This window comes from Labrus mixtus, chromosome 5 (assembly GCF_963584025.1).
Source record: "Labrus mixtus chromosome 5, fLabMix1.1, whole genome shotgun sequence".
Classification (NCBI taxonomy): domain Eukaryota; kingdom Metazoa; phylum Chordata; class Actinopteri; order Labriformes; family Labridae; genus Labrus; species Labrus mixtus.
Window position 1 is genome coordinate 20,064,336 of NC_083616.1, and position 24,715 is coordinate 20,089,050.

General features: G+C 39.9%; 2 protein-coding genes across 3 annotated transcripts; one reads left to right on the forward strand and one right to left on the reverse strand.

Moving 5' to 3' along the window:
• The first annotated feature begins 1,255 nt into the window (after positions 1-1,255).
• LOC132974786 (uncharacterized) lies at positions 1,256-16,998 on the forward strand. Its single transcript, XM_061039060.1, has 12 exons — positions 1,256-2,100; positions 2,252-2,400; positions 2,493-2,624; positions 5,897-5,984; positions 7,543-7,762; positions 7,951-8,233; positions 12,007-12,778; positions 12,996-13,144; positions 13,295-13,426; positions 14,101-14,188; positions 14,851-15,070; positions 16,314-16,998. The coding sequence occupies exons 1-12, from the start codon at positions 1,377-1,379 to the stop codon at positions 16,597-16,599; spliced, it is 3,243 nt and encodes a 1,080-aa protein (XP_060895043.1). The 5' UTR covers positions 1,256-1,376; the 3' UTR covers positions 16,600-16,998.
• Positions 16,999-17,007: 9 nt separating this feature from the next.
• On the reverse strand, positions 17,008-24,623 carry zgc:152968 (uncharacterized protein LOC564848 homolog). 2 transcript variants are annotated; one of them, XM_061038444.1, is made up of 16 exons: positions 24,387-24,623; positions 22,235-23,796; positions 22,052-22,147; positions 21,398-21,653; positions 20,713-21,050; positions 20,474-20,617; positions 20,284-20,398; positions 20,130-20,201; positions 19,914-20,054; positions 19,653-19,766; positions 19,467-19,540; positions 19,268-19,372; positions 18,787-18,902; positions 18,483-18,621; positions 17,639-17,759; positions 17,008-17,395 (listed from the first exon to the last, which is right to left on the reverse strand). In XM_061038444.1, exons 1-16 carry the CDS (start codon positions 24,532-24,534, stop codon positions 17,307-17,309), a joined length of 3,630 nt encoding a protein of 1,209 aa, XP_060894427.1. In that variant the 5' UTR covers positions 24,535-24,623; the 3' UTR covers positions 17,008-17,306. The 2 variants fall into 2 exon arrangements, with proteins under 2 accessions (XP_060894427.1, XP_060894426.1); XM_061038443.1 differs by having other exon boundaries at positions 19,914-20,057.
• Between the last annotated feature and the right edge of the window lie 92 nt (positions 24,624-24,715).

Sequence of the window (24,715 nt, forward strand, 5' to 3'; positions counted from 1 at the left end):
GTCGGGGTGACATTTCCTGAGAACACACAGCCTGAACGCTGCTGCTTCCAAAAGGCACGGTGGACAAACCCCGTCGCCCCAAAAATATTCAGTCCAAGGTGACCCCTGGCTCTAGCAGGTTTTTGAAATCAGCTGCTTCCTTCTACTAGCAGACACATCTCTTAAACAAGACTTAAGGTCTGCTGCACTGCTAGCAGCTGTTTAAGTCTGTACTAAGCAGTACTTTTAGCTAAATGCAAAGATCAGCAAGCAGTCTCACAGTGACCCTGTTAACAAGGTAAACATTGTAGTCATTTTTGAAGAAATGTAGTTACATTTTCTAATCAGCACTTAACACAAATAACAGCTGAGGCTGATGAAAATGTTAATTTTGCAAGTGTTTTAAGTCACAGACTAATATATTAGAAAACTTAGAAATATGACCTGATGATGGGATATCCAAAGTCAGTACATTCATGGTGGTAGGGACATGAATTTATCAGAATTAACGGCAATCCATCCAATATGTATTGAGTAATTTCTCTCAAATAGCACAGACTTAACTTATGATGTTGCATCAGGAGAAGTCCTGTGTTCAGTCAGTGGGACACATCATCCTGGAACTACAGCTATGTACACCATATCAAAAGTCAACCATTTTGAAGATGTTAACATATTTCACTTAGTAGTTCAAATTCTTCACCCGCTGGTGGCACTACATCTCGACCAAACGCTCACAGTAAAAGCATTCAATAGATGTCTTTAAAATTCAGACAATAACATTCTTCCCCCCCCCCACCCATGTTTTTAAACAAAACTTTATGGCAATACGTCCAAATGTTTAAAGGGGAGTTCTGATAATCTGTGCCAAAGTGTGATACTGAGTAGGACAAAGACAAATGCTTTGGAATGTTCCTTCAAAATACAATATGTTTTCATTTTGTTTTCCTGACTTACTACATCCCCCCTCTCTGAAAACCCATCCAGTACTCCTTTAGTGGTATGCAAGGAAATTCTTCCACAGGCACCCACATGCTCTCAACTTCCTCAGATTATGCAAGTGCTTCCAAGCACATTGAGATGAAATGAGTATGCCTTTGTGCCTTTTTTCTCACCTCTTCTCATCTAAAGAGTAGAACTTGGGGATCTAAAGTCTGGGTTAACTGTTTGTGGAGTTGCGGTACAGGTCAGATTGCTCTTGTTTTAGTACTGGGTATTAACTTTACAACCACTATCTTTTACCTCCCACCATTTGCTTGGGTTGGGTCTGTGTCATAGAGCACAAAGAGGAGCTACATGTCAGAGCTCAGCTTTGGTTAGTTAATGATTATTTTTCAAGGAGTAGCTTTTACAGAAGAGCAGAGCAAAGCCGGCTCACCTCCAGACAAACAGCAACCATGAAGCTCGGCAAACATCTTTCTTTTTCCATTCTGCTTCTTCTTTCGGCAACATGGAGTGCAAATGGGGGGAACATTTTGGTGTGGTACACTGAAGGCAGCCACTGGATTAACCTGAAGCCTGTGCTGGAGACACTGATCGACAGGGGACACCAGGTGACGGTTCTGGTGCCGAGCACGTCGATGTTCATGAACATCAGTGAGCCTTCACGTTTCAGCTATGAACCCTTCAATGTCTCTGTCTCAGTGGAGCAGATGGAGAGGTTAATGGAAGATTTATTTCAATTTTCTATATACGAGACAGACAAAATGAGTTACTTGCAGATTTACAACAGATTCATGGAGCTGATTAATGTCAACATGGAGTATACTTTAAAGTTTTTAGATGGACTCCTGAAATCAGAAACCACCATGACGAAGCTGAAGGATGGAAAATACGATCTTCTCTTTTCGGACCCCATCTTCGTAGGTAGTGACTTGTTAGCTGATGTATTGGGAGTCCCCCTGGTCTTGTCCTTGCGCTTCTCCATGGCCAATAACTGGGAGAGACAGTGCGGTCAGTTACCAGCTCCACCTTCGTTTGTCCCGGGGGCTATGAGCAAACTGACCGACAAGATGAACTTCTTGGAAAGAGTGCAGAACTTTCTCTTTTACCAATTTCAGGACATCATGCTGGCCAACAGCATATGGAAAAAAGTTGATAATTATTACTCCGAATACAGAGGTGAGCAACTCAGCCACAAGAACAAGTCACTAGACTGGTTGGCAACTTGTTAATCTTTGTAAATATCATTTAAATAAAAGCTTTTTTATCTTGGGTATTGATGATACTTTTCGAGGCGCACTTGTCATCCATAACTTTTGTCTTGTGACAGGAACCCCCACCAGTTCCTGCGAGTTATTGGGTAGAGCAGACATCTGGTTGATGCGAACTTACTGGGATTTTGATTTCCCTCACCCTTTGCTCCCTAACTTCAAATATGTTGGAGGGATCCACTGCAGACCTGCTAAGCCTTTGCCAGAGGTCAAACTCGTATACTGTCACACGTCTTTTGTTTTATTACAACTATTACATCAGGTGATTTTTTTTAAACAAAGATGTTACTTTTCTTGCAGGATATGGAGGAGTTTGTACAAAGCTCTGGAGACGCTGGTGTTGTGGTCTTCAGTTTGGGATCAATGATCAAGAACATGACCAGAGAGAAGGGAAACATGATAGCGTCCGGACTTGCTCAGATCCCACAAAAGGTCAGATAAAAACACTTTTTGCCAACTATAACTGATTTGAGCATGATTTCAATATAGTATTCTGTTGTAGTGTGCAAACTCAACTCAATAAACTTAAGATTGCTGGCTTGATACATTTCTACTGCAACCTGGCATTGAAAGCCTGCAGCGTTGAAAAGTTTATGAGCTTATGCCAAGAGGTCAGCAGTATCACAAGCTTTGAAGATAATGGTCATAAAGTGACAGAGCCTGACATTGCATCTTTTATTAACTGAAAAGTTCAAAATATATATAACTTACAAAGATTTTACAGGAGAGGTGTAGATCATATTTAAAAAATAAATTCTAATGCAGAGAAACATTTAATTTGGTAAAATTTACCGTTGTAACATTTAAACCCCAGTCTTATTTAGAAATAGCACAAAGACAACATATCAAATGTTGAAACTGAAAAATGTCACTGCTTAAGATAAAATAAGGAGCCTATTTTGCAAATGTTGCCAGCAACACCTTTCAGAAAAGTTGGGGCAGGGCAACAAAAGACTGAAAAAGGTGAGAAATACTTAAAGAAACAACTGGTGGAACATGTAATTTTTAAGGTTGACAAACAACAGGTTAGTGATGGGTATGGGTAAATGATTGGGTATAAAAAGAGCATCCCAGAGAGGCTGAGTGTACCTAATATCATTTAAAGATTCAGAGAATCTGAAAAATCTCTGTACACACGGGACAACAACCAACATTGGGTGGCTGTGATCTTCAGGCCCTCAGATGGCCCTGCATTAAAAACAGACAATTCTTTTGTGGACATCATTGCATGGGCTAAGGAACACTTCTAAAAACCATTTTCTGTGAACACAGTCTGCTACTGCATTCACAAACGTTAGCTGAAACTCTACCATGCAAAGAGGAACTCGAATAAATCCAAAAATGTTGCTGTCTTTGTGGGCCCAAGCTCATTTAAAACAGACTGAGTCAAAGTGAAACACTGTCCTGTGGTCAAATTAGTCAAAAAATGACTTCCTGATTGGATTAAGAGGAGTGGGACTAGAGATGCACCAATACCACTTTTTTTCAAACCAAGTACAAGTACTTACATTTGGGTACTCACCAATACCGAGTACCATTACGACTACTTAATAATGCCACTGAATTTCTCTTAATCACTTCGAAAGTACGTTTTATTCAAATCAGATATGATTCCTTACTTTTTGACTTTACAACTGAAAAACATTCCTGTTGCTGACATTATAACAGATTTTAGAAACAAACATGGCACTGCCAGACATTTCCTTTTTATGTAACATGTTCAGTGGATCTCTGTAACACAAAAAAAAAAAAAAAAAAGAACACTCATCAAACGGAGCCAAAACAGACAAAGTTTTTTCCAGAAGTGTCCACTGGTGCGCTGTAAGATTGTCGGGGAGTTCATATTCGGAGCCAAATATTCCCAGAGCCTGCTTCTGCTCGGTGAGAGACTGTAGCATGTAGTACGTGCTATTCCAGCGCGTCTGCACGTCTTGCTGGAGTCTTCTTAAAGGCTGGTTGAGCTGCAGCTGAATGTCTTCCAGGCGGGAGTAGGCTAATGCCGAATGCTTAAAATGTCCAACAATTTTACATCCAACTGACACCGCGTCAGCTACGCTCCTCTGTGCCAAAAGTCCTTCATTAACAGCTAGCTGTAGCGTGTGAGCCACGCACGGAAGACTAGGGAGTCCCGCATCACTCATACCCTTGATCATGTTTTTGGCGTTGTCCCGAAGCACAACATGAACAGAACTTTTTGGGATTCCCCAGGTATGAAGCATGTCATCAAACGCACCTGCTATGGCTTGACTCGTGTGTGACCCCCGAAACTGTTTTGCTTGTAGAATGACTCTCTGGGAAGTAAAATCTTCATCAACCCACTGCGCTGTTAAACTGATGAGAGACATTGGGCTAACACTGCTTGTCCAGATATCAGCGGTGAAGCTGAACGCCGAAATGTCCTGCAGCAGTCCGTGGATGTGCTTTTTCACGAAGTCATGCAGCTTGGGTAACACGGTGTCTGTGATGTGATGACGGCTGGGAACCTCATACTTCGGCTCCAAAACACTTAGAAGACGACGAAATCCTGTATTATCGACAACTGACAACGGCTGGTCATCAAGAGCAATGAACTGGGTCAGCGCTTCTGATATTTTTACCGCGCGCGGGTTGTCTCTCAACATTTTCTCTCGCTTCTCCAGCGTTTGCTGCAAAGTTGGCTGTAGCGGTCTCCCGCTGCTAGCTTTAACAAACTCTGTGAACTCTGCGGCGTGCTGCTTCTTAAGATGTTCAATCAAATTACTCGTATTAAAAGGAGCTAATTTTCACCCCTCCCCTTGACAATTTTGCAGTGCAAAGTTTGCAGTCTGCTCTTCTTTTGTCGTCATCGTTTACGCTGAAATATCTCCACACCGCTGACATCTCGCTTCTCTCCGCCTACCCGCTCAACCGAATAGAGGCACACACCCGCCGTAAAGTGGTAACGGTGCTGTTGTATCCGCGTAGTTTTACGAGTACGAGTACTTAAAGGCGGCATCATACCGATGCTGAATACTGGTATCGGTATCGGGTCATCCCAAAGTGGGACTATCGTGCTTGTTTTCAGTGCAGTTCAAAAGCCAGCATGCGTAATTGCATGGTGGTGCATTAATGCACACAGCATGAGTAACTTACACATTTCTGAAAGCTCTAATGCTAAACCATGTGTAAAGGGTTTGAAGCAACTTATGCTGCCAAATAAACAACTTCTTATTAAAAGGGAAGGTCTTGCTTATTCCAGCAAGACAACAGCAATCCACAATCTGCACCAATCACAGCAGCATGGCTCCGTAGTCAAAGAGTCCAGATGACTAACTGGACTTCTGCAGTCCTGACTTGTCACCCATTGGAAATGTTTGGAGCATTAAAAAGCATAAAATACAGCACTATTGAACAGCTGCAATCCCTCATTGAGTGTGAACAGTAAAACCTTTCATTTAGAACAATTAAGGAACTGGTCGCCTTTGTTCCCAAACTGTTATTAAATGTGGTTAAAAGAAGAGGCGATGCAACAGGGTGGCAAACAAGACCGTCATGTTATCAGAATCAAAATGGGCGTATCATTTTTTAATAAAAGCCAATATTTCTCTGTTTCAACATTTGATATGATGCCTTTGAGCTATTTTCTGTAAAGTATGGGGTTTAAATTATTTTACAATCTCTGAATTCTGCTTTTATCCAGATTTTAACAACTTTTTTGGAATTGGGGTTTTTACTAATGTTTATAGGTGTTGTGGAGATATAGTGGAGAAAAACCAGACACACTGGGTGCCAACACCAGGATATACAACTGGATCCCTCAGAATGATCTCTTGGGTAAGTAAAGGTTGATCAAATTTGCTGAACAGGCCTTTGACAGTAATAAAAAAAAATAGGAACTAGGACTGTGAGAAACTGTATTCTCTGTTGTGATAAAACAAAGACATAAATGTACTCTTTTTTTTTAATACTTATTTTTGGGATTATGTCCAATTATTTAGACAGGACAGAGAGAGTGGGACATAACATGTATTGGAAAGGAGGTCACAGGTCAGACTAGCACCCCCTTTGTAGGACCACCTAGGGACAAGAGTTGGAAATTAGCAATAGCTTTAAACTCTCTGTGCAGCATGTCAGTTTCATGCTCTGTATTGAAACTATTGCATTGTCCCTATTAAATAAAGAAATTAAATCCAATTCAATATAGCCTCCATACAAGGGGCGTGAACTAACTGCTATTCTATCAGTGCCCCGATAGGCCTTATTTCTGGAAAAATAACAGGCCCCACTTATCACCTGCCTGATGGCTGGTAGTGGCAGCATTATTCTGTATAGATTATTTTCAGAGGCAGGGACTTGTCTGGTAGGATGAGATGTTGTACCAAACAAAGTACAGACTGACTCCAGACTGGGCCTAATAGCACAATGAACCTAGAAGCTCATTAAGAGTCTTGCCCTGAACTGAGGGAAATTCTAGTTTTACACTTTGTTATTCAGAGACATGCTTCTCGCACACATAGGCCTGAATCACACACGTGCACAAACGAGACCTGTGGACATGCATTAATGGAGAGATGTCAGAGTAGGGGTGCTACACACTGCTACGCACCACAGCGGTTGGGGGTTCAGGGCCTTGCTCAAGGGTGCTCGGAAGCACCCTAGCACCTCTCCAGCTACCAGACCAACTTCCATATTATGGACTTGAACCGGCGACCCTCTGGTTCCCAACCCAGGTCCCTACAGACTGAGCTACTGCCGCCCCTATTGCAGCCAACAGTCCTTAACCAAGTATTGATTCAAGAGCCTGTTTACCTATGTCAGTTATTCTTCTTTCAATAAAATGCTAATTTGATGTCAATGTTGTCGTTAGGCTGCACGGTGGTACAGTGGTTAACTTTGTCGCCTCACAGCAAGGAGGTTCCCGGTTCGAATCGCCGTCAGACAGGGCCTCTCTGTGTGGAGTTTGCAAGTTCTCCCTGTGCATGCACGGGTTCTCTTCGGGTACTCCGGCTTCCTACCGCAGTCCAAAGACATGCTCATTAGGTTCATTGGTGACTCTACATTGCCCTTAGGTGTGATTGTGAGTGTAGTGAGTTGTCTGTCTCTATATTTAAGCCCTGTGATTGACTGGCAATTAGTCAAGGGCGTACCCTGCCTCTCACCCAATGAAAGCTGGGATCGGCTCCAGTCCCCTGTGACCCCGAATGGGGAAAGCGGTATAGACAATGGATGGATGTTAGTTATTTATTTTTATTGGGCAGTGAGAGCAGATAAATGACGGTTAAAATCCAAAGAATTATTATACTGCTGCAAAATAAAATGTGAAAAAAGCTAACGGGTCTGCCTCTTGAAAGTGAATAGTATCTGACTGTTTAATGATTTTGGTACCAATCAGGTCACCCCAAGACCCAGGCTTTTATCACCCATGGTGGCACAAATGGGATTTATGAAGCCATCTACCACGGTGTTCCTTTGGTGGGCATTCCACTGTTTGGGGACCAGCCAGACAACATGGTCCATATGAAGGCGAAGGGAGCTGCAGTAAACTTAGAAATAAACTTCATGAAGTCTGAAGATCTTACAGATGCAGTCCATACTGTCATCAATGATAAATCGTAAGTCCCTTAACCAATCTGCAATTTTTCTGTTAAGAAGTAGATTCATTTGACAGATTTTATCGTGCCTGTGAAATAATAATCCAGGAGCAAAGTGATAACATGCCGAAAAGACATGCCATGGTTCATAGCACCATGACAGAGATTGCACAGATTCCACATTTCAACCTGTTTATTCACCTTCATAGGTACAAAGAAAATGCCATGCGGCTGTCCAGTATTCACCATGACAGACCAATGAGTCCTCGAGATGAAGCAGTTTTCTGGATCGAGTACACCATGAGATACAAAGGGGCCAAGCACCTAAGGGTCCAAGCTCATGAACTCACCTGGTACCAGTATCACAGCCTGGATGTCCTGGCTTTCTTCCTTTCCATTGATCTCTTCCTGATATTCATCTTCATCAAGACCTGCAGTTTCTGCTTCCGGAGGTGCTGTGGCAGAAAGAGTACAACAAAGAGGAAGACTGAGTGATTTCTTAAGAAAATGCAAACAAATATAACAGCTACTGCATTTGGGGGGGCGGGCTTCCCTCTGCTGGGTCTGGTGGCCCCTCCCTCTCATGTGTGCTCGCTGAACAGGCCGGGTGCTGCAAGCGACAAGTCCCTTCCTGAGGGTCTGGGGGCTGCTGCTGCAGGACCCGGCCAAAGAAAAGAAAAGAAAAATAACAGCTTTGCCTCTCCCTCCAATCAAATAACGCTCAAACCAAACCCAAAACCCCGGCTGCAGTCAACTTCCACTAAAACATAATCATTACACAAACTCTCACACCACAACGTTGTTTAACATCAACATATTCTACACATAACATACACACTGCTCAACTCCTCAACTCTCTTCTACCTCTCAAGTCCCCTTTACTAAGCACCTTCTCTCCATCGCTTCTTGTATCCTTTCTTAGGTATTTCATAGTTTTGTAGTTTTTCTGTTCGTAGTATAATGTGTGTCTATTGATGTCTTAGTACTTTGCTGTCTTTATTTGTTTTATTTACTGTATTTTGGAGTCGTTGTCCTGACCTTGTCTGTTTGTTTTTTTTGTGCCTCATTTGTATATCACCAGTTTGTCACTTTATTGCACCTAATTAAAAAAAAAGAAAAAAAGAAAGAAAATGCAAAAAGTTTAAAGATAGTCCTGTGTCCAGAACAACCTAAAATCACTTGATTTGGACTTTAATAAGGACACAAATTAAGAAGACTTAAGTGTCAAGTATTGCTGCGTAAGTGCTTTTTTTTTGCTGAAGCTACCATCAGCATGATTGAGATGAGAAACTATATATGTTTAAACTGTTTTGTGATGTAACTCAGTTTTGATCAGTCTAGCTTAAAAATTGTTTTAACAATATTGTCTCCTTATATTTGCAAAATAATCACTCATACAAATGAGGAAATTTTTCTTGTTTCTTTTATTATCTGTCACCACTATTTACTTTCTTTTCCAACGGCTAACAAATGGATGCTCAATGGTAACCCTACACCATAGAACCATTTGGGATTAAAATCTGAATGTTGGTTGTTGCTATGGCTGTAGAAAAAAAACATTAAATGTTGTAATACTGTATAATTGTATTAACATAAATAATATTCTGCCCTCTCATACCACCAGCACACATGCAACAGTGTATCACTAAAATAAACGTGACATTCAAATTTGCATAGCCACATCTTTTTGGTGAATAAGCAGTGTGACGATGATTCTTTTTTTTTTTAGGCTTTTTCGCAAAAAAACTTCAAGTTCTAATGATGAATGCTGGCTAGCATACCTTAACTACCCAGGTCCTTTAAAAACCATTAGGAATGTGCTCAAAATAACGATATGGCAATATATCGTTATGTGCTCCTTGCAAACAAATTTATCGATGCAGATATTACAGAATCGATACGGCTGCAGTTCACAATAATGCCATAGCCATAGCTCTGGGATTAAAATATTTTAATGTATTTCTAGAATCTCTGAGGACCTGAATTGAAGTGTTTTAAGCTGTAGGAATCCTTTATATGCCTCTGTTGTTATTCTCACCAATAAAGAATAGCTGTTGTAGTGAATTCTTTGTAGGACATGGTCATTATCCAAAATCAATGTATATCAGAATTTGTATCGTATTGTGGCCTCTGTATCTGATACATATCGTATAGTGGGGTTGTGAGAAATACCCGGCCCTAATAAACATGTATTAACACTTCCTCAGTGCAGGTATGTTTCAGGAATATGTTGACATGATGGATAGTTTTCCCTTACAGAACGAATATTGTATTTTAAACCTCTTAATTGTCTTCAATTGCCTTAAAAACCCAACCTGCCAAACTCTATATTTGTAGTTGTGTGCGTTATTGTGATTTTTAAGTTCATTCAGAGTTTTATCTATTCTAATCTGTAAACACTGAACATATATCCTATCCAAAAAGTAACTTGCTAAATTAAAATAAATCTACCTCCTCCTAGGTAACAGTCTGGAAATGGTCTTGTTGGATGGTCCATGCCTAATAAATCAACAAAGCAAGTATCTAAAAATTCTACTGAAAACACAAATAATAGCTACAAGTAGACGTTGTTGTGCAGATTGTGTTTGTGAGAGAGCGTTAAAACGTTGTTGTCGGTGTGTGTTGGCTATTTGAGCCGTGCATATGAGACAACTGTAATGAACACAGATCTGTCTTCAACCTCAATCTGTGGGAGTTTTCTTTTGACAACTTTCTGCTCGTCCTAATTTAACCCCGCTGAGCGCTCAGGTTTCGTCCGACAATCAGGTCTTCAAGGGTGAGCACATAAATGGTGAGCTTTGGTCATGCGTTGTTAATGATTCAGTCGTACAGACAGTTTATGCTGACGTTCCCCAACAACTTTTAAACAATTGTAACATGTACACCTGGCTTAAGAGTTGGTGGCAGGTGGCCACAATGAGATTAGTACATCTTTAAAAAAAAAACTGGCCTTATTTCTCATCATTGGTTGGCGACTATTGGAACGGATATAATTTATGCAGAGACAGATTTTTTGCAAAAAAGGCCAACCATGGTGGATACAACGCTTATAATTCATGACCTCTGGGGATCAGATATCATTCATCCATGTTATTTGCTAATGACTTGGTTCATTTGGCTTCTCCTGGCTTGGAGCGAGTTGCTTCCCTAAGCAAGGTAGTTAAATGAATTTTGTGATCTTGTTCACAAGTAAAGGTAAAATGGAGGATAAGGTTGACATATAGGTGGGGTTGGCATCAGCTCAGATGAAGGCATTATATCAGACTCTCAAGGTAAAGAGGGAGATGAGTCAGAACAGTCAACGTAAAAGTTGGTCAGCTTCATTCAAGCCCTCACTCACAGGCTTGGGTTACTACCAGAAATGTCCAGTCAGTCAAAATGGGTTTCCTCCATAAGTTGGTTTGGCTCTCCTCTAGAGACAGGGGTCATATATCTATCAAGCCTACAGAACTGCTGTTCCTTCATGTTGAAAGGAGCCTGTTGATGGTTCAATCATCGGATCAGTGTGCCTCCTGACCACATTCATTTGAAGTCATCCAGGCAAGTCCAACTATTAGTAGATCCTGAGATCTTCTCAGTTTAGGGTGGGGAGAACATAGCTCATCGGGTAAGAAACAACTCTGGGCCCCTCAGTATTGGCTGGAGCATAAAAAGTTCCAGTTTTCTGCACTACTTTCCTGTAGGTGTTCTAACAATAATATCTATGAATGTGTCTGTCAGTGTGGCTTAAGGACACTCAGCCTCATGAGAACAAATACCTCACAGCAGCATGTGTTTGTGTAAGTGTGCCCTCTAGTGATGTACAAGTTAGCAACATAAAGTATCTTTTCAGGGAGTTTCATGGCATCACATTGACCTTTTTTTATTGTCAGCTTAAGGATCAGTTTAACCATTCATTTCTAGATGATGGAGAGAATAGTTGTTCTAAATCAGTCTTTCTTCAGTCAACATATACTCCATAAGAGTGTTGCACAGCACTTAACTTACTCAGTAAAAGCAGACTCCAAAACAATGTTTGGTTTAGTCATTATCCTTTTGTCTCACATCCCTTCATCAATAATGTAGAAAATTGTTATCAGAATCTTCTTTCAGTCTGGTGTTTTCTGGTACTGATGAGAGATGTTTGTCCTTTGTCATACCAACTAGTGTACACAGTACATTTGACCTCTAACATGGTAAGGACCTGTTATATGGCCCGTCAGAGCACAAAGAGGAGCTACAAGCCAGAGTTCAGCTTTGATAGTTAATCATTTTCCAAGGGGTAGCTTTTACGAAAGATCAGCACAGAATGCTCTCCACTTACCACATGCATTATGAAGCTAGAGCACCGTTTCTCCGTTTCCGTTCTGCTGCTACTTTGTCTCACATGGAGCGCAAATGGAGGGAACATTTTGGTGTGGTACACTGAAGGCAGCCACTGGATTAACATGAAGCCTGTGCTGGAGACACTGATCGACAGGGGACACAAGGTGACGGTTTTGGTTCCTAGCACGTCGATGTTCATGAACGCCAGCGAGCCTTCAAGCTTTGGCTACGAACCCTTCAATGTCTCTTTCCCATTGGAGGAGCTGGAGGAGTTTTTTGAAGAATATCTTCACTTTTCAATGTACGAGATGGATCATTTGAGCTACTGGCAGATTTACATCAAATACATGGATCTGATGAGGGTCGACCTGCAGTATTCATTGAAGACCTTGGACGGAGTGCTGAAATCAGAAACAATCATGAAGAAGCTGAGAGAGGCAAAATATGACCTTCTCTTTTCTGACCCTATCTATGCGGGTAGTGACTTATTAGCAGATACATTGGGCATTCCCCTGGTCTTGTCTCTGCGATTTTCCTTAGCCCATAACTGGGAGAGACAGTGTGCTCAGTTACCAGCTCCACCTTCGTTTGTCCCGGGGGCTATGAGCAAACTGACCGACAAGATGGACTTCTCCGAGAGAGTGTGGAACTTCCTTTTCTATGCGCTGCAAGACCTCGTCATGCATGATGTTTTTTGGAAACAACTCAATAATTATTACTCTGACTTCAAAGGTGAGCAACTCACACAAGAACCACCGTCTGAAGACACAATTTCTTAGAGACCACATGAAGTTCAAAGATCAAATTGCTAGGGATTCACTGCAGAGATCAGATATTTAGCACTGAAATACTTGATAAGGCAACACAAATAAGTTATCCCATCTTTAGAATTCAAAATACTTGTAACCGATAATTGTTACATTATCATTCATTCTTTCTATGGTGACAGGAACACCAGTAAGTGCTTGTGAAATGATGGGTAGAGCAGATATCTGGTTGATACGAACCTACTGGGATTTTGATTTCCCTCGTCCTTCACTTCCTAATTTCAAATTTGTTGGTGGAATCCACTGCCGGCCTGCTCAACCTTTGCCAGAGGTAGGACTCTATCCACTATCACAAGCCTATGTATCATTTATGACACCGCCTAAGTATTCCTTGCTAAACATTAATAAATAAAGCTGCTTAATTGTTTTGAAAAGAAGTACATGCTATGTTTGCATTTTTGTAATGTTTCTCTTACTGCAGGATATGGAGGAGTTTGTGCAAAGTTCTGGTGACGCTGGCATTGTGGTCTTCACTTTGGGATCATTCATCAAGAACATCACTGCAGAGAGAGGAAACGTGATAGCCTCAGCTCTCGCTCAGATCCCACAAAAGGTCAGAGAAAAAGAAACCCAACTTAATTGTGAAGGGAAAGCACATTTGAATTAAATGTTGCTGCTAAAAAAAATGTAGTATCAGGTGACGCTATTTTCAAAAACAAAACTTGATGGAGTTTTTTTGATAGAGAACATCAAGTTACAAATTGCTTTTCAAAAATAGGCAATAAAACCAACATTTCCCTAATGGGTTCAAAGTAAGCACAAGAGGCTAGGTTCAATTTAGCAGCAACAAATAATGTGCAGTTAATGTTTACAAAGCTATTTGAAGATTTATTTTTGATAAGGATTACTTTTCTCTGAGGGGTAGACTAGTTTGTAAGGATTTGCATCAACTCAATTGTTTGGTGGCAGGACAGTCAGACAGACAGTTTACCACAGTTGAGCTGGCTGCCTGTAGTTGCTCTGATGCCTATGCAGGTAGCTGAGAGTTAAGTAGAGGAGATTCAGATTGTACTGGTTTAATACCCTACAGGATACCAGTATAACAATAAGAATAAAAATAAAACACAGCAAGGAGAAACAATCGAAAGATGAAAAAATGTGAAGACTGATTGGAAAAGGATTGTCATATATCTATATATATTTCAAGCAAGGACTTTTTAATTATCTGCTGTATAGGACAGTTCGATAAAGTAAAACCCCTGAGTTAGTGTTTAAGTGTTTTTACAGGTGCTGTGGAGATACAGTGGAGAAAAACCAGCCAATCTGGGAGCCAACACCAGGATATACAACTGGATCCCTCAGAATGATCTACTGGGTAAGTAAAGCGTTCACAAAAGTTACAGAAGGCCTTTGACTATTTTATTTTTAATGAAATATATTAGTATTGACGGAAATATTTAATTACTTTTAAGTTTTAAAGTACAATATCCTGAAGCAACATATGGGAGACATTTGTCTTTGGTCAGAGAGCACATTAATTCAGAGACATGATCCTTTCCAACCACTAGACCTTTGTATTATTCATCATGATAAGATACATTTTAAAACAGAAAAAAATATGAAAGCAGGTCCACACAATGTGGTTTAGCAGTTTATGTTCAAAAAGTATGCCTTGAGATCCACCACCAGTTACAATTACCGTAGTTTAAAGTTTTTAAACTGAGGTTACTTCATGCAGGAAAACCATGTCCATCAACATTACACAAAGATCAAGGGTTGTTTGATAGTATACAGACAATTACGAGTATACTCTCGTCACTTTTCCGTTCACATAAAACCTGCTTAGATGTATTCACAGGTTTACACCTGATACTGCAGGTAAAGGGCACTTCAGTACAAATCTCAGGGGTAGGGGTGTTGCTAGAAAATTGATCATGAAATTCAAATCAAACACTGAGAATGTAAATTATTTCCTTTATAAGCAGGTCCTGAATTGATAAAGTTTACTATATTTAATCATTTTTTGTACCCCATTAGGTCACCCCAAGACCCAAGCTTTCATTACTCATGGTGGCACAAATGGGATTTATGAGGCAATCTACCACGGTGTTCCCATGGTGGGCCTGCCCATGTTCGCTGACCAGCCAGACAACATGGTTCATGTTGAGGCTAAGGGAGCAGCAATTATCTTAAACGTGAACTTCATGAAGCAAGAGGACCTTACAGATGCAGTCAACACTGTAATAAATAAGAAGTCGTAAGTTCACTTACCTATCTTATTTAATCAGTTGGTTTGTTTGCCTTAATGGGGGCTTGAATTTAATGATACAGAAGCAAGCAGAATGACATGCAATAACGGAGCCATTATGTAATGCAGTAGGATAGAGTTCATTTAAAGCAGAGTTTAAAGGTCAAAGAGCTCAATAAACACTGCATTGCTTTTTACTGTCATAAATTGGTGTAAATGTTCCACTTTTAAATTACATGTAAAAAAAAAAAAAAAATGTTTTTATCATCATCCTTGATGAGGCAAAGAAACTTTCAATGTTAATAGAAAAATGTAGAAAACATTTAAAATTACACTTAAAAGTACAATATTTCGCCCTAATAACATGCTAGTTTTGTATCACACTAGACACTGATACAATCAGACAAATATTATGGAACAGAAGAAATAAAGGGGCCGATGTGGAAACTTCATATTTAGATAATTTTCCTCCGCAGTTCAAAGGTCTAGGTTTTATTACTATTACACAGAAACAGATGCACATAGCAATGGTCGGAGCTCAATCAAGTTCAAATTCACAAAATGTGTAAATAAACAAATAATGATGGAATAAAAACAATACGATAGGTAAAGTGTTAAGAAAATTATATGAAAGTGGCCCTAAAGGAAGAAATGAAACTAAACATTTAGAATATCTGTAATGTCATGTAAGTATTTTAAAACTAGAAATGTTTTAAATTTAAAAGGTGCAAACAGAAAGGCTTTGTAATAGTAGAAATATATTGAAAGCTATGAGTAGTGCGATGTTGATTTGCAAAACCAGCATGTAGTTATTTTTACACGGCTGATTTTGGAGAAAAAAACAGTAGCAAAATAACAAAATGTCCACAGCAGTTGGGAACTGACAGTTAAAATAATCAATGAAATAGCTTCAAGAACTTGGAAGCTTTTAGATTGCTGCAAACACCAAAGGCTAATCTGCATGCACTGCAGGCATACATATACTGATACAATCAGTAGCACTACAAGATAAAGCATGAAGGGTCCTTTAGTTCATGGTAAAAAAAAGTGCCAAAAGAAGACAGATGCACCCCCACACCAAGGTACAAATACAATATCTCCCCTGTGCTTACATCTGGCTGAGACAACAATTCCAAATTGTATCGAGAACTGGGAAGACCGGAAGCCAAAGCAACCCTTGCAAAGAATTAAAATGGAAATTTGGAAGAATTACAGGAACAATACTTTGACCTCACTCCCTCTCTGTTTGCAGGTACAAGGAAAATGCCATGCAACTGTCCAGCATTCACCATGACAGACCAATGAGTCCTCGAGATGAAGCAGTTTTCTGGATCGAGTACACCATGAGAAACAATGGGGCCAAGCACCTAAGGGTCCAGGCCCATGAGCTCACCTGGTACCAGTATCACAGTCTGGATGTCCTGGCATTTCTCCTTTCCATTCTTCTGTTCCTGATACTCATGTTCATCAAGACCTGCAGTTTCTGCTTCCGGAGGTGCTGTGGCAGAAAGGGAATCGCAAAGAAAAAGGCTGAGTGAATGACTTTGAAAATACAAAGTACTAAAGGTTGTTCTGTTGTCATTAAGTATGCAATGTGATCCCGCCTTTAAAACATTTGGGGCAGAAAATTAAAAACGTTAAACTTTTAGGTAACACTGTCAAACATTTTTTCTGAGCTATTTAAACAGACTATTGAACCTATTTGTCAGGTTCAGTCTGATAACCATTGTTAACCTAAACACACAAAACATATATTTGTTCTCCAATATAGTCTCTCCAATCTTGGGCAATTTACTTGTTTGAGCTTTAATTACCAATGCCTGAAGCAATCACTACAATTGCTAACAGGTGCACGGTCATTTGCATATGTGCACCTGCACCAAATTTGATATTAAACACTGAATGTTCATTGGCTCAGAAGATTAAAAAAACAAAAACGAAGGGAGTGCAGTCATTTCTTTTATTTGGATAATACTGATGACATCACAGCCTCTTCAGGTTTTTTTAATACAGTTATACCACATATTATGACAGATATAGACACATGGGCTGCAAATACAAATTTAACAAACAAAATCCTGTATTAACATTTATCAGTGATGTAATGAAACTAGAAGAAAAAAACAGCCCTCTTATGTCATCAATAAAGTTAACTGAGAAATACAAAACTAAATGTGACATTCAAACGCTCCAACAGCTTGTGTTTTATTCCATTTATGGGCGGGGAGAGGAATGTTTTATTAAATCATTTTTTCAGTTTTCCATCTTCTTTGACCTTCCATAGCATAAGCTCCATGCAGGCAGCAGCATCTTCTGCAGTGTCATGGCCATACACTGGGAGAAACATTGATAGGGTATATTATGGGACATGTACACACTGGCACAACATGCATTGAAAACAGTATTGCACATAATATTCTATTATTGATCATGCTCAAATGTAGCAGTCTGATTATTATCTATTTCTGCATTAAACATATTTTATTCTGATCTATAATGCAGTTTAAACTTAATGACATCGGATGAAATGACGGTGAAACATTTATTCGGTGGTTGTAGTTATCCATGTTGACCCACCACTCTGTTGGATGATCCTCCTGAGATGTTCAGCAGTGAGATTGTTGAGGGTTAGCTTGTGAGGGGGGCCCAGACGGTGGGGGAAGACCACTGATGTGTCCACCACTGTCCCATGATGCAACTACAGTAAATGGAGAGATATCTACTGGTAAGGCTTTCTTAATGGGTGTAGGTCCATGGATAAAGTAAAAGCAACTTGATAGTCATACAATTGAGGTAAAAGCAAAAGAAGACATTGGCATGTCAACTGCTTTATAAACTAATTATCCCCTTTAAACATTTCACCACGATTTCTGTGGTGTGTAATTTCACACTGTACTATTATTTAAAGATGATTTTTCTTATATTACCTAAAACCTCCCAGTCACCAAACCCGTTAACAGCTGAACAATGTTGCATTCAATCGTCTGTAATCCATTGCTGTACCCCTATTTTAGTTTTAGATTCCATCTCTACTTTTTTGTGAACTTTTCACAAGTTTGACTACTCTCTCTGTGCATATGAAATAGAAGTGATTAAAATAATAAAAAAAAGTCCAACTTCACCACTTTCATCTGTAAAATGTTGTTAGCTATAGATGGAGAACAAGTTTAAACCAAGTATTTAACCATTTAAACCAACCTTAACATACTCATCTTTTTAAGGTGAAAGGGGTTTTTTGCTGATGATGATTATGTTTGCCATGTTGAGAGGGAATGGCTTATTGTTCCAAACCTTTTTTTGCTTTTTGCAAACACTCGCAGCTTAGTTCTGATCCTCCTGTGCATGCCGTTCAATCATAGTTTAGTGAGGCCTGCGATAATAACTTAAAGAATAATATTGGGAAAAAGGTGAAAGCAATCACCTTCAGGGCACAGAGGTCTGTTTCCATGCCATGTCCAATCAGAATGGTGTCGGCTTTTATGAAGCTCAATAAGGCCTCCTGCACCTCTCTGAGGGAGGTGTGGTTACCCGTCACATCATTCTCACTGATACCTGAAAACCTTGATAAGTAAATAGTCACATGGGTTATTGACAGAGTACTTAGCTGATCAAATATACACAGATACAGCTTTCACTAAAACCATTTATCAGTTTTGGGTTGTTACCAGAACTCAGGCAGAGTAAAGTAGGTAGAAAAAAGGCTTTCAAGAATCAGATACGATTACCTGGTGTTATAGTCGATGACCTCATTATCAGGTCTGACGAAGGTGTCATAGATGACTTCCAGACTCGAGTTCACCACAGTCACTCTGGACAGCTCCAGACCATGAATGGTGTAACACTATGAAGACAAGAATGTATTATAATATGCAGCACGGCCCTTCATTGCTAGTCAAGGTCATCCATATATATATATATATATATGTAAGGCAGGATGTGTTCATATCTGTTCCTCTATGAAAGCAGTATTGTCTGTTATCGGGTATAGTATTCCTGTGGTACTTTTCATTAAGTGCTAGTCAGAGTTTCTGTGGTCATAGTTTTAATCATGGACTCTATAGTATTCCTGTGGTACTTTTCATTAAGTGCTAGTCAGAGTTTCTGTGGTCGTAGTTTTAATCATGGACTCTAATAAAACAAGAGGGTTGTGGTATAGTTGGGGGTTTCTGCTCAACAAGGTGATACTTTCTTGAAGGCTGACATCACCATTTCACAATCCAAGGAATAGACCCCAGGACAGCTCCTGTCTGAAGATTTTCTTGGGATGGTTGTCACAAATCCATCCAGGCTGAGGGAATCATGGACATGCAACTGTTTAAGAAATGACAAAAATGCAAGTATAACCTTTTAAAATTTGTGCAGGACTTAAGAGAATATAGATGAGGAATAGTATGTATTTTCATACCTTAAACACCTGACATCCAGGTGCTCCCATGACTCCCTCACAGCAGCTGTAGCGGGTTTCTACTCCACCTGGCACTGTTTGTATTTTTGAAAAGTACACAATGATCTGAAGGAAGTCTTTTAGCACTTTGGCACACTTGGGATGTTTATTTTTTATTTCTGAAGTTTAACCATGTAGTATGCTTACCTTTATTCTTGACACCTTTCCCATAGTGGTAATTACACTCCTCCTTACGAACGTGTTTGCCCGTTTCGCTCACAGAGTATGTAGCCCCACATCGACAGCAGATCCTCTTGAGGGCTTTAACCAACAAAAAACAGGCAAAAGCACATCACCATATATAACTGGGCTGAGAAAAGAAACTGTCATTGTACACAACCTAAGTCAAGTGTGCCCTCTAGTGACAAGGACAGCATTGTTTCACTGCTGCATTCTGTTTCCACTTACGGTCTGTGTTTACTTTCTTGGGGTCGGCAAAAAGAACAGCACAACCTGGCTTCTCAGGGTGGTGGACAGGATAGTTGCTCTCAATCATCTTGTCTTCCATCATAAGATAGTCCTTTAAACTCTCATAAAATGGCATATCATCTGCTGAAAAAAAATAATTGAATGAAACTCAGAGCTGACAAAGTATTTCAATAACCTACAAAAACATTTTCTTACCATTTCCTTCAAACTTCTCAACGGTAAGTGGAATGTTGCCTTTGCATCTTTGGGTGCTGACCACAGTTGGATCTGATAAAAAATAAAGCTTAATTCTTTACTGTTATTAGCACATTTAACAAAGAACAGTGCAGATTTTCCCCGAGGTCCACACCTTTAGCAGCAGCAGCACTTTGGTTCTTCAGCCTCTTCAAAGCATTCACTGCAACACTCAGATATTTGATTTTGTTCACACTGCGATTATACAAAGTCTTCTCTTCAGCGAGTGCCTATCAAAAATATCGATGTAAGAAAATCAGTAGCAGGAAGTTTGTCAGTGAGGATTACATCAATTGGCACCTCACCTTTTCAAATGCATCATTGACATTGGCTGATGTTTTGAGGAACTCCTCTGTAAACATGTTAACATAACGTTGTCTGATGTCATGGGGCACTTTGTCTTTGGGGGCCCCACACTGCTGCTTCAGTTTACGTTTAGTAGGAACTGGCTGGAACAAATAAATTAATTATCAATAAATTAAAAACAATAAAACCAAAATTGTATTACATTTAGTGTAGACAGAGCCAGCTTTTGGCATCTCACCTTGACAGTGGAATGGACAGCAGCTTTAGGAGCAGAAGCTGCAGGACTTGAATGTGCTAATGCAAAGGCGGAGTTGAATGTTGGTTTGCGTGCCTGTGCAGGGATGAGCATAGGTGCTGTTGTGCTGTATCTATGCACATGGTTAAGTCCAGGTGGCAGATATGTGTGTTTAACCGTTACAGGGTTTGTATACACTTGAGTGATCGGAGTTAGCACTGAAGTAACTTGGCTGGAACTGGAAGTCACTGGCAGGGGGAAGGCGCCTTCAGGAAGGATCAACTGCAGGTTGTTTCCGACATTTATCATGGCTGTTCCCAAAGGTATGTAGTTTATGTAAGCTTTGGGATAAAACAAATCAATGCAGATGCGATGCATTCAGTATATATACACACAAAAATACACAAGAATAAACTGACTTGAAGAGTTGAAGATTTCTGCATGTAGATGTATGTATACTTTAAATATGAAAACTAACATAATGGCACATAAGTGTTATATATTAATAAAGGGTTCAACTTTTAATGAGACAATAATGGCCATAGATTTCCATATATTTGTTTTAAGATGTTAATGTATACATTTCCAATATTTTAAATAACTTTTTTTTATTTGGACTTAATGTAAACATCTTGCCATCTAAAAAAAACAAAATATATTTTGTTGACTACAACCAAAGATTACTTACCATTTTGGACAGGAGCAGACTGTAAGTTCTCAGGAGTTTGAGTGGAAGGAGAAGGTGTACTCTGGGTCTCTGATGTCCTCTGACAGGCAGAGGAAACAAAAGCCTGACCACCTTTAAGCGAAGCAGTCAGAATCGAGGCTCTCTGCTGTACCTGCTGGATCTTGGCAGTGATGGACGGCTGGGGGGCGAATCCCGACACCACAGGCCCACGCAAAGGAACCAGCACCTGAGGCTGAGGTCTGCTCTTAGCTGCTGGCTGCTCAAAGTTGCAAGATTATCAAAAAAAGGTTTGCTCATTTCTGCAATATAAAGGGGTTAGTGGCCTAGTGCAAAAGAATAGATGTTCTTATATTTGTCCATATTGTTAAAGGTACCAAAAAATCTAAGTTATGAAAAATGCTCTTACATTTTCTACATGGGTGCATACAACATATTCATCAATTTGATAATCATCTTAACTTTACATGGCAATGCTTTTTTATATTAATCATTTAAAAAATATTTTGCCTTTAAATATTTGAGTGGAACAAAGACCTCCAGTGCACATCTTTAAGACTGAAAAAAAACCTTGAAATGCTCATAAAAAAGGAGTGCCTCCCAATATACAGATTTAGGATTAGCTGTCATGTTTACATAAATGAAAGTGGCTTGTACCTCTACATGTTTGGCTTCATGAGCCACCCTCTTCTTTCCCGCCAATGCTGGTGGTTTGACATTTAACATTGGCTTATCCACATCCATATCTCTAACCTGAAAGTGACAATGACAGGGGGAAAAAAATGTGAACACTCAGAGAGCTCTTTATCTTAGATATAAAGGGATGTACAGCGTACTTACAGAAACATCAGGGTGCTCTTCACTTCCATTATCCTCGTTTGCTTCCATGAAGATCCTGTAGCATTCCTCCATTGGGTCATCGTCTGAGAGCTCTATTTCTGAGTAGTTGAGCTCATCTTCGTTATCAGAGCAGGAATCAATGATTATAACTTCTTCACCATCTGCCGTCATTGAGGGTTGCTCAATTGATTCTGAAGAAATGTGCCCGGCCTGAGCACTGCTGCTGCCTGACGCTGGTTGTACTGGATCCACGTATCTTTCAAGTGGAGGATGATCATCCAAAGTTTTACCTTGCATCAGCCCGAGTGTTTTGTTTGATGTTTTCTGGCTGCGTGGACGCAGTGTTGGTAAAATATTTGCTGAAGCCCAATGGTCACTAACTCTGTTCTGAGCAAGCGGCTCTGTTGTCTGGGCTTGACTGGCATGGTGCCTGTTCTGTTCTTCTGAGTAAATCTCAGGAGCTTGATAAAAAAGGGAATTCTTTGAATGATAATTATAAGGCTGCAGTGGATTCATGTTCTCAACACTATGGGACGGCTCACACTGTGGTACTTTATTTTTTATAACCACCAGTTTGTTCTGGTTTTGATCTTGCTTGTCTGTGGTTGCAGGAGGATCTGCAGGTTCAGGACTTTTATCCACAAGTGTTTCAGTGGAATGAAAATGAGTATTCTTACGACTCTCTCTTTCCAGGACGTCTAAACATTTAGTCAAGTCAAAACCACTTCCATTTACGAGCACATTTTCACATTCTTTGTTCTCATAAGAATGAGACAGAATTTTTTCAGTATTGATTTTGTTTTCAGTAACACAGTTAATGTGAACTCTATCTTTTAGCTTTAATGCAGGTTTGGATGCAGCATCGAATGCCTCAATTTTTGAAACTTGCAGCGGTGGAGAATCAAGTAAAATTAGTGGCGCTTTAACCTCCTGAAATTCCTCCACTATATCCTCAAGGGATTTTTCAGAAACAGAATTTTCAGATTTCCCCGTCTCCCCGTCAGGCAAGGGAGGAATGTCAATGATCAGTTCACTGTCTTCATAAGAGTCATCGTGTCTATCTGGAGATGGCGATCGGGAGAGTGGAGCCTGATAATTGAGTGTCTGCTTTCGGTCGGAATGACAAGCATTTCTTCCTCTTTTCAAACCTTTTCCGTCTTTCTCCTTTTGCTCCTTTTCTGACGAGCTGTAAGGCCGCAAGTTAGCAGAAAAGTTTGACAGAGGGTCATACTCCAAATCAGTCCTTGGTTTGGAGTTGTCAACTACATACTTCCTTGCTCGGGAGTTGGTCTTTCTTAAGTTTGTACATGAAGACAGACAATATGGCCCTTTGTCTATGTTTTTGCCTGTTGTCTCGTACTTGGAAACAGAGACACTAGGCACCGAGTTTCTGCTGTCCACCTGTACAGTTTGGTAGTGGGTCAATCGTCGTTGCTCCTGCTCGACCTCATGTCTAACAGATTCAATCTCCTTGTTGATCTTCGCCAGCTGCTGGAGGCAGTCATCTTTTTGGTCATTTATTGGTGCACCACTGACATCATATGGATAGCCATCTTGGACTCCTGTTGAAAATTAATAAATAGATTTAGTTATATAAACTTCTTATATGGGAAATAATCCAAGGTGAAAATGGATCAAATACAAGTAAGCTGTGCTAAGTGTTGGTGTAGTTGTCTGTAGCTCAGTGATAACTAATGTGTTTTGATTTGTTTTAAAGAAACTGAATGAATCTTTCGTTTTAGTGTTCTTACATTGCAAATTTCCCCTTGAGACAAGAATAAAGTATTTTCAGTTAAATTGACTGAAAAAAACTCATCCAATTCCATAAAAAAAATGTTAGTGTCCCTAACCAGCACTGACAAAAAGAACCCATGAAAGTAATTAATTTAAACATGGCATAACCCATTATAACAATGACCTGCTAAACGAAGAGTATAACATTAAATGTTTGGGACAACTTTCATGAAGATGCATCATTTAGGAAGAGTTTAAGTCTTACCAATTAGCTGTAACGTTTTAAAACAATGTAAACTAATTAACTGAAGCGTCACATTGTTTGAAACGAACAAAGTACAGTGACATTAAAACAAGCTAAACAATGCATACGCAAAATAGTCAAGCCAACCTCACTGAGCCAGCATACATTAAATACCTGTGAAGTCAACTATGGAGGATTTAAAGGAGGAACCGAACATGTCCCGCATCTCTGCATGTTTGTAGAAACAGTGAGGCCGCTCACAAACCCCACGTTTAGTGAAAGGACAATTTATATCACCAAAAAGACCGGACGAAGGAAACATCTGCAAAACGCCGCCTCTCACGACGCGAGAGACCGTCTAGTTTAATTAAGTGTCGACCGACAGGTGAGCGCTCTGACTAAAATTAACGTGACGTCAGTCCCCCTTAAATAGGCTCTGCTCATGGCGCGAGACATAAATGTTATTTATTAAATAAATATTTACCCTAAATTTATGTTTCCAT

Excerpts from the sequence above, each read along its gene's own strand:
- zgc:152968 (XM_061038443.1), bottom strand. The coding sequence starts at position 24,534 with ATGTTTCCTTCGTCCGGTCTTTTTGGTGATATAAATTGTCCTTTCACT. Across the intron at positions 22,148-22,234 it reads AAGAGCACCCTGATGTTTCT|GTTAGAGATATGGATGTGGA; the intron begins GTAAGTACGCTG and ends TGTCACTTTCAG. Across the intron at positions 19,373-19,466 it reads CTGGATGTCAGGTGTTTAAG|TTGCATGTCCATGATTCCCT; the intron begins GTATGAAAATAC and ends TTTCTTAAACAG.
- LOC132974786 (XM_061039060.1), top strand. The coding sequence starts at position 1,377 with ATGAAGCTCGGCAAACATCTTTCTTTTTCCATTCTGCTTCTTCTTTCG. Across the intron at positions 2,101-2,251 it reads TTATTACTCCGAATACAGAG|GAACCCCCACCAGTTCCTGC; the intron begins GTGAGCAACTCA and ends GTCTTGTGACAG. Across the intron at positions 13,427-14,100 it reads TCGCTCAGATCCCACAAAAG|GTGCTGTGGAGATACAGTGG; the intron begins GTCAGAGAAAAA and ends GTGTTTTTACAG.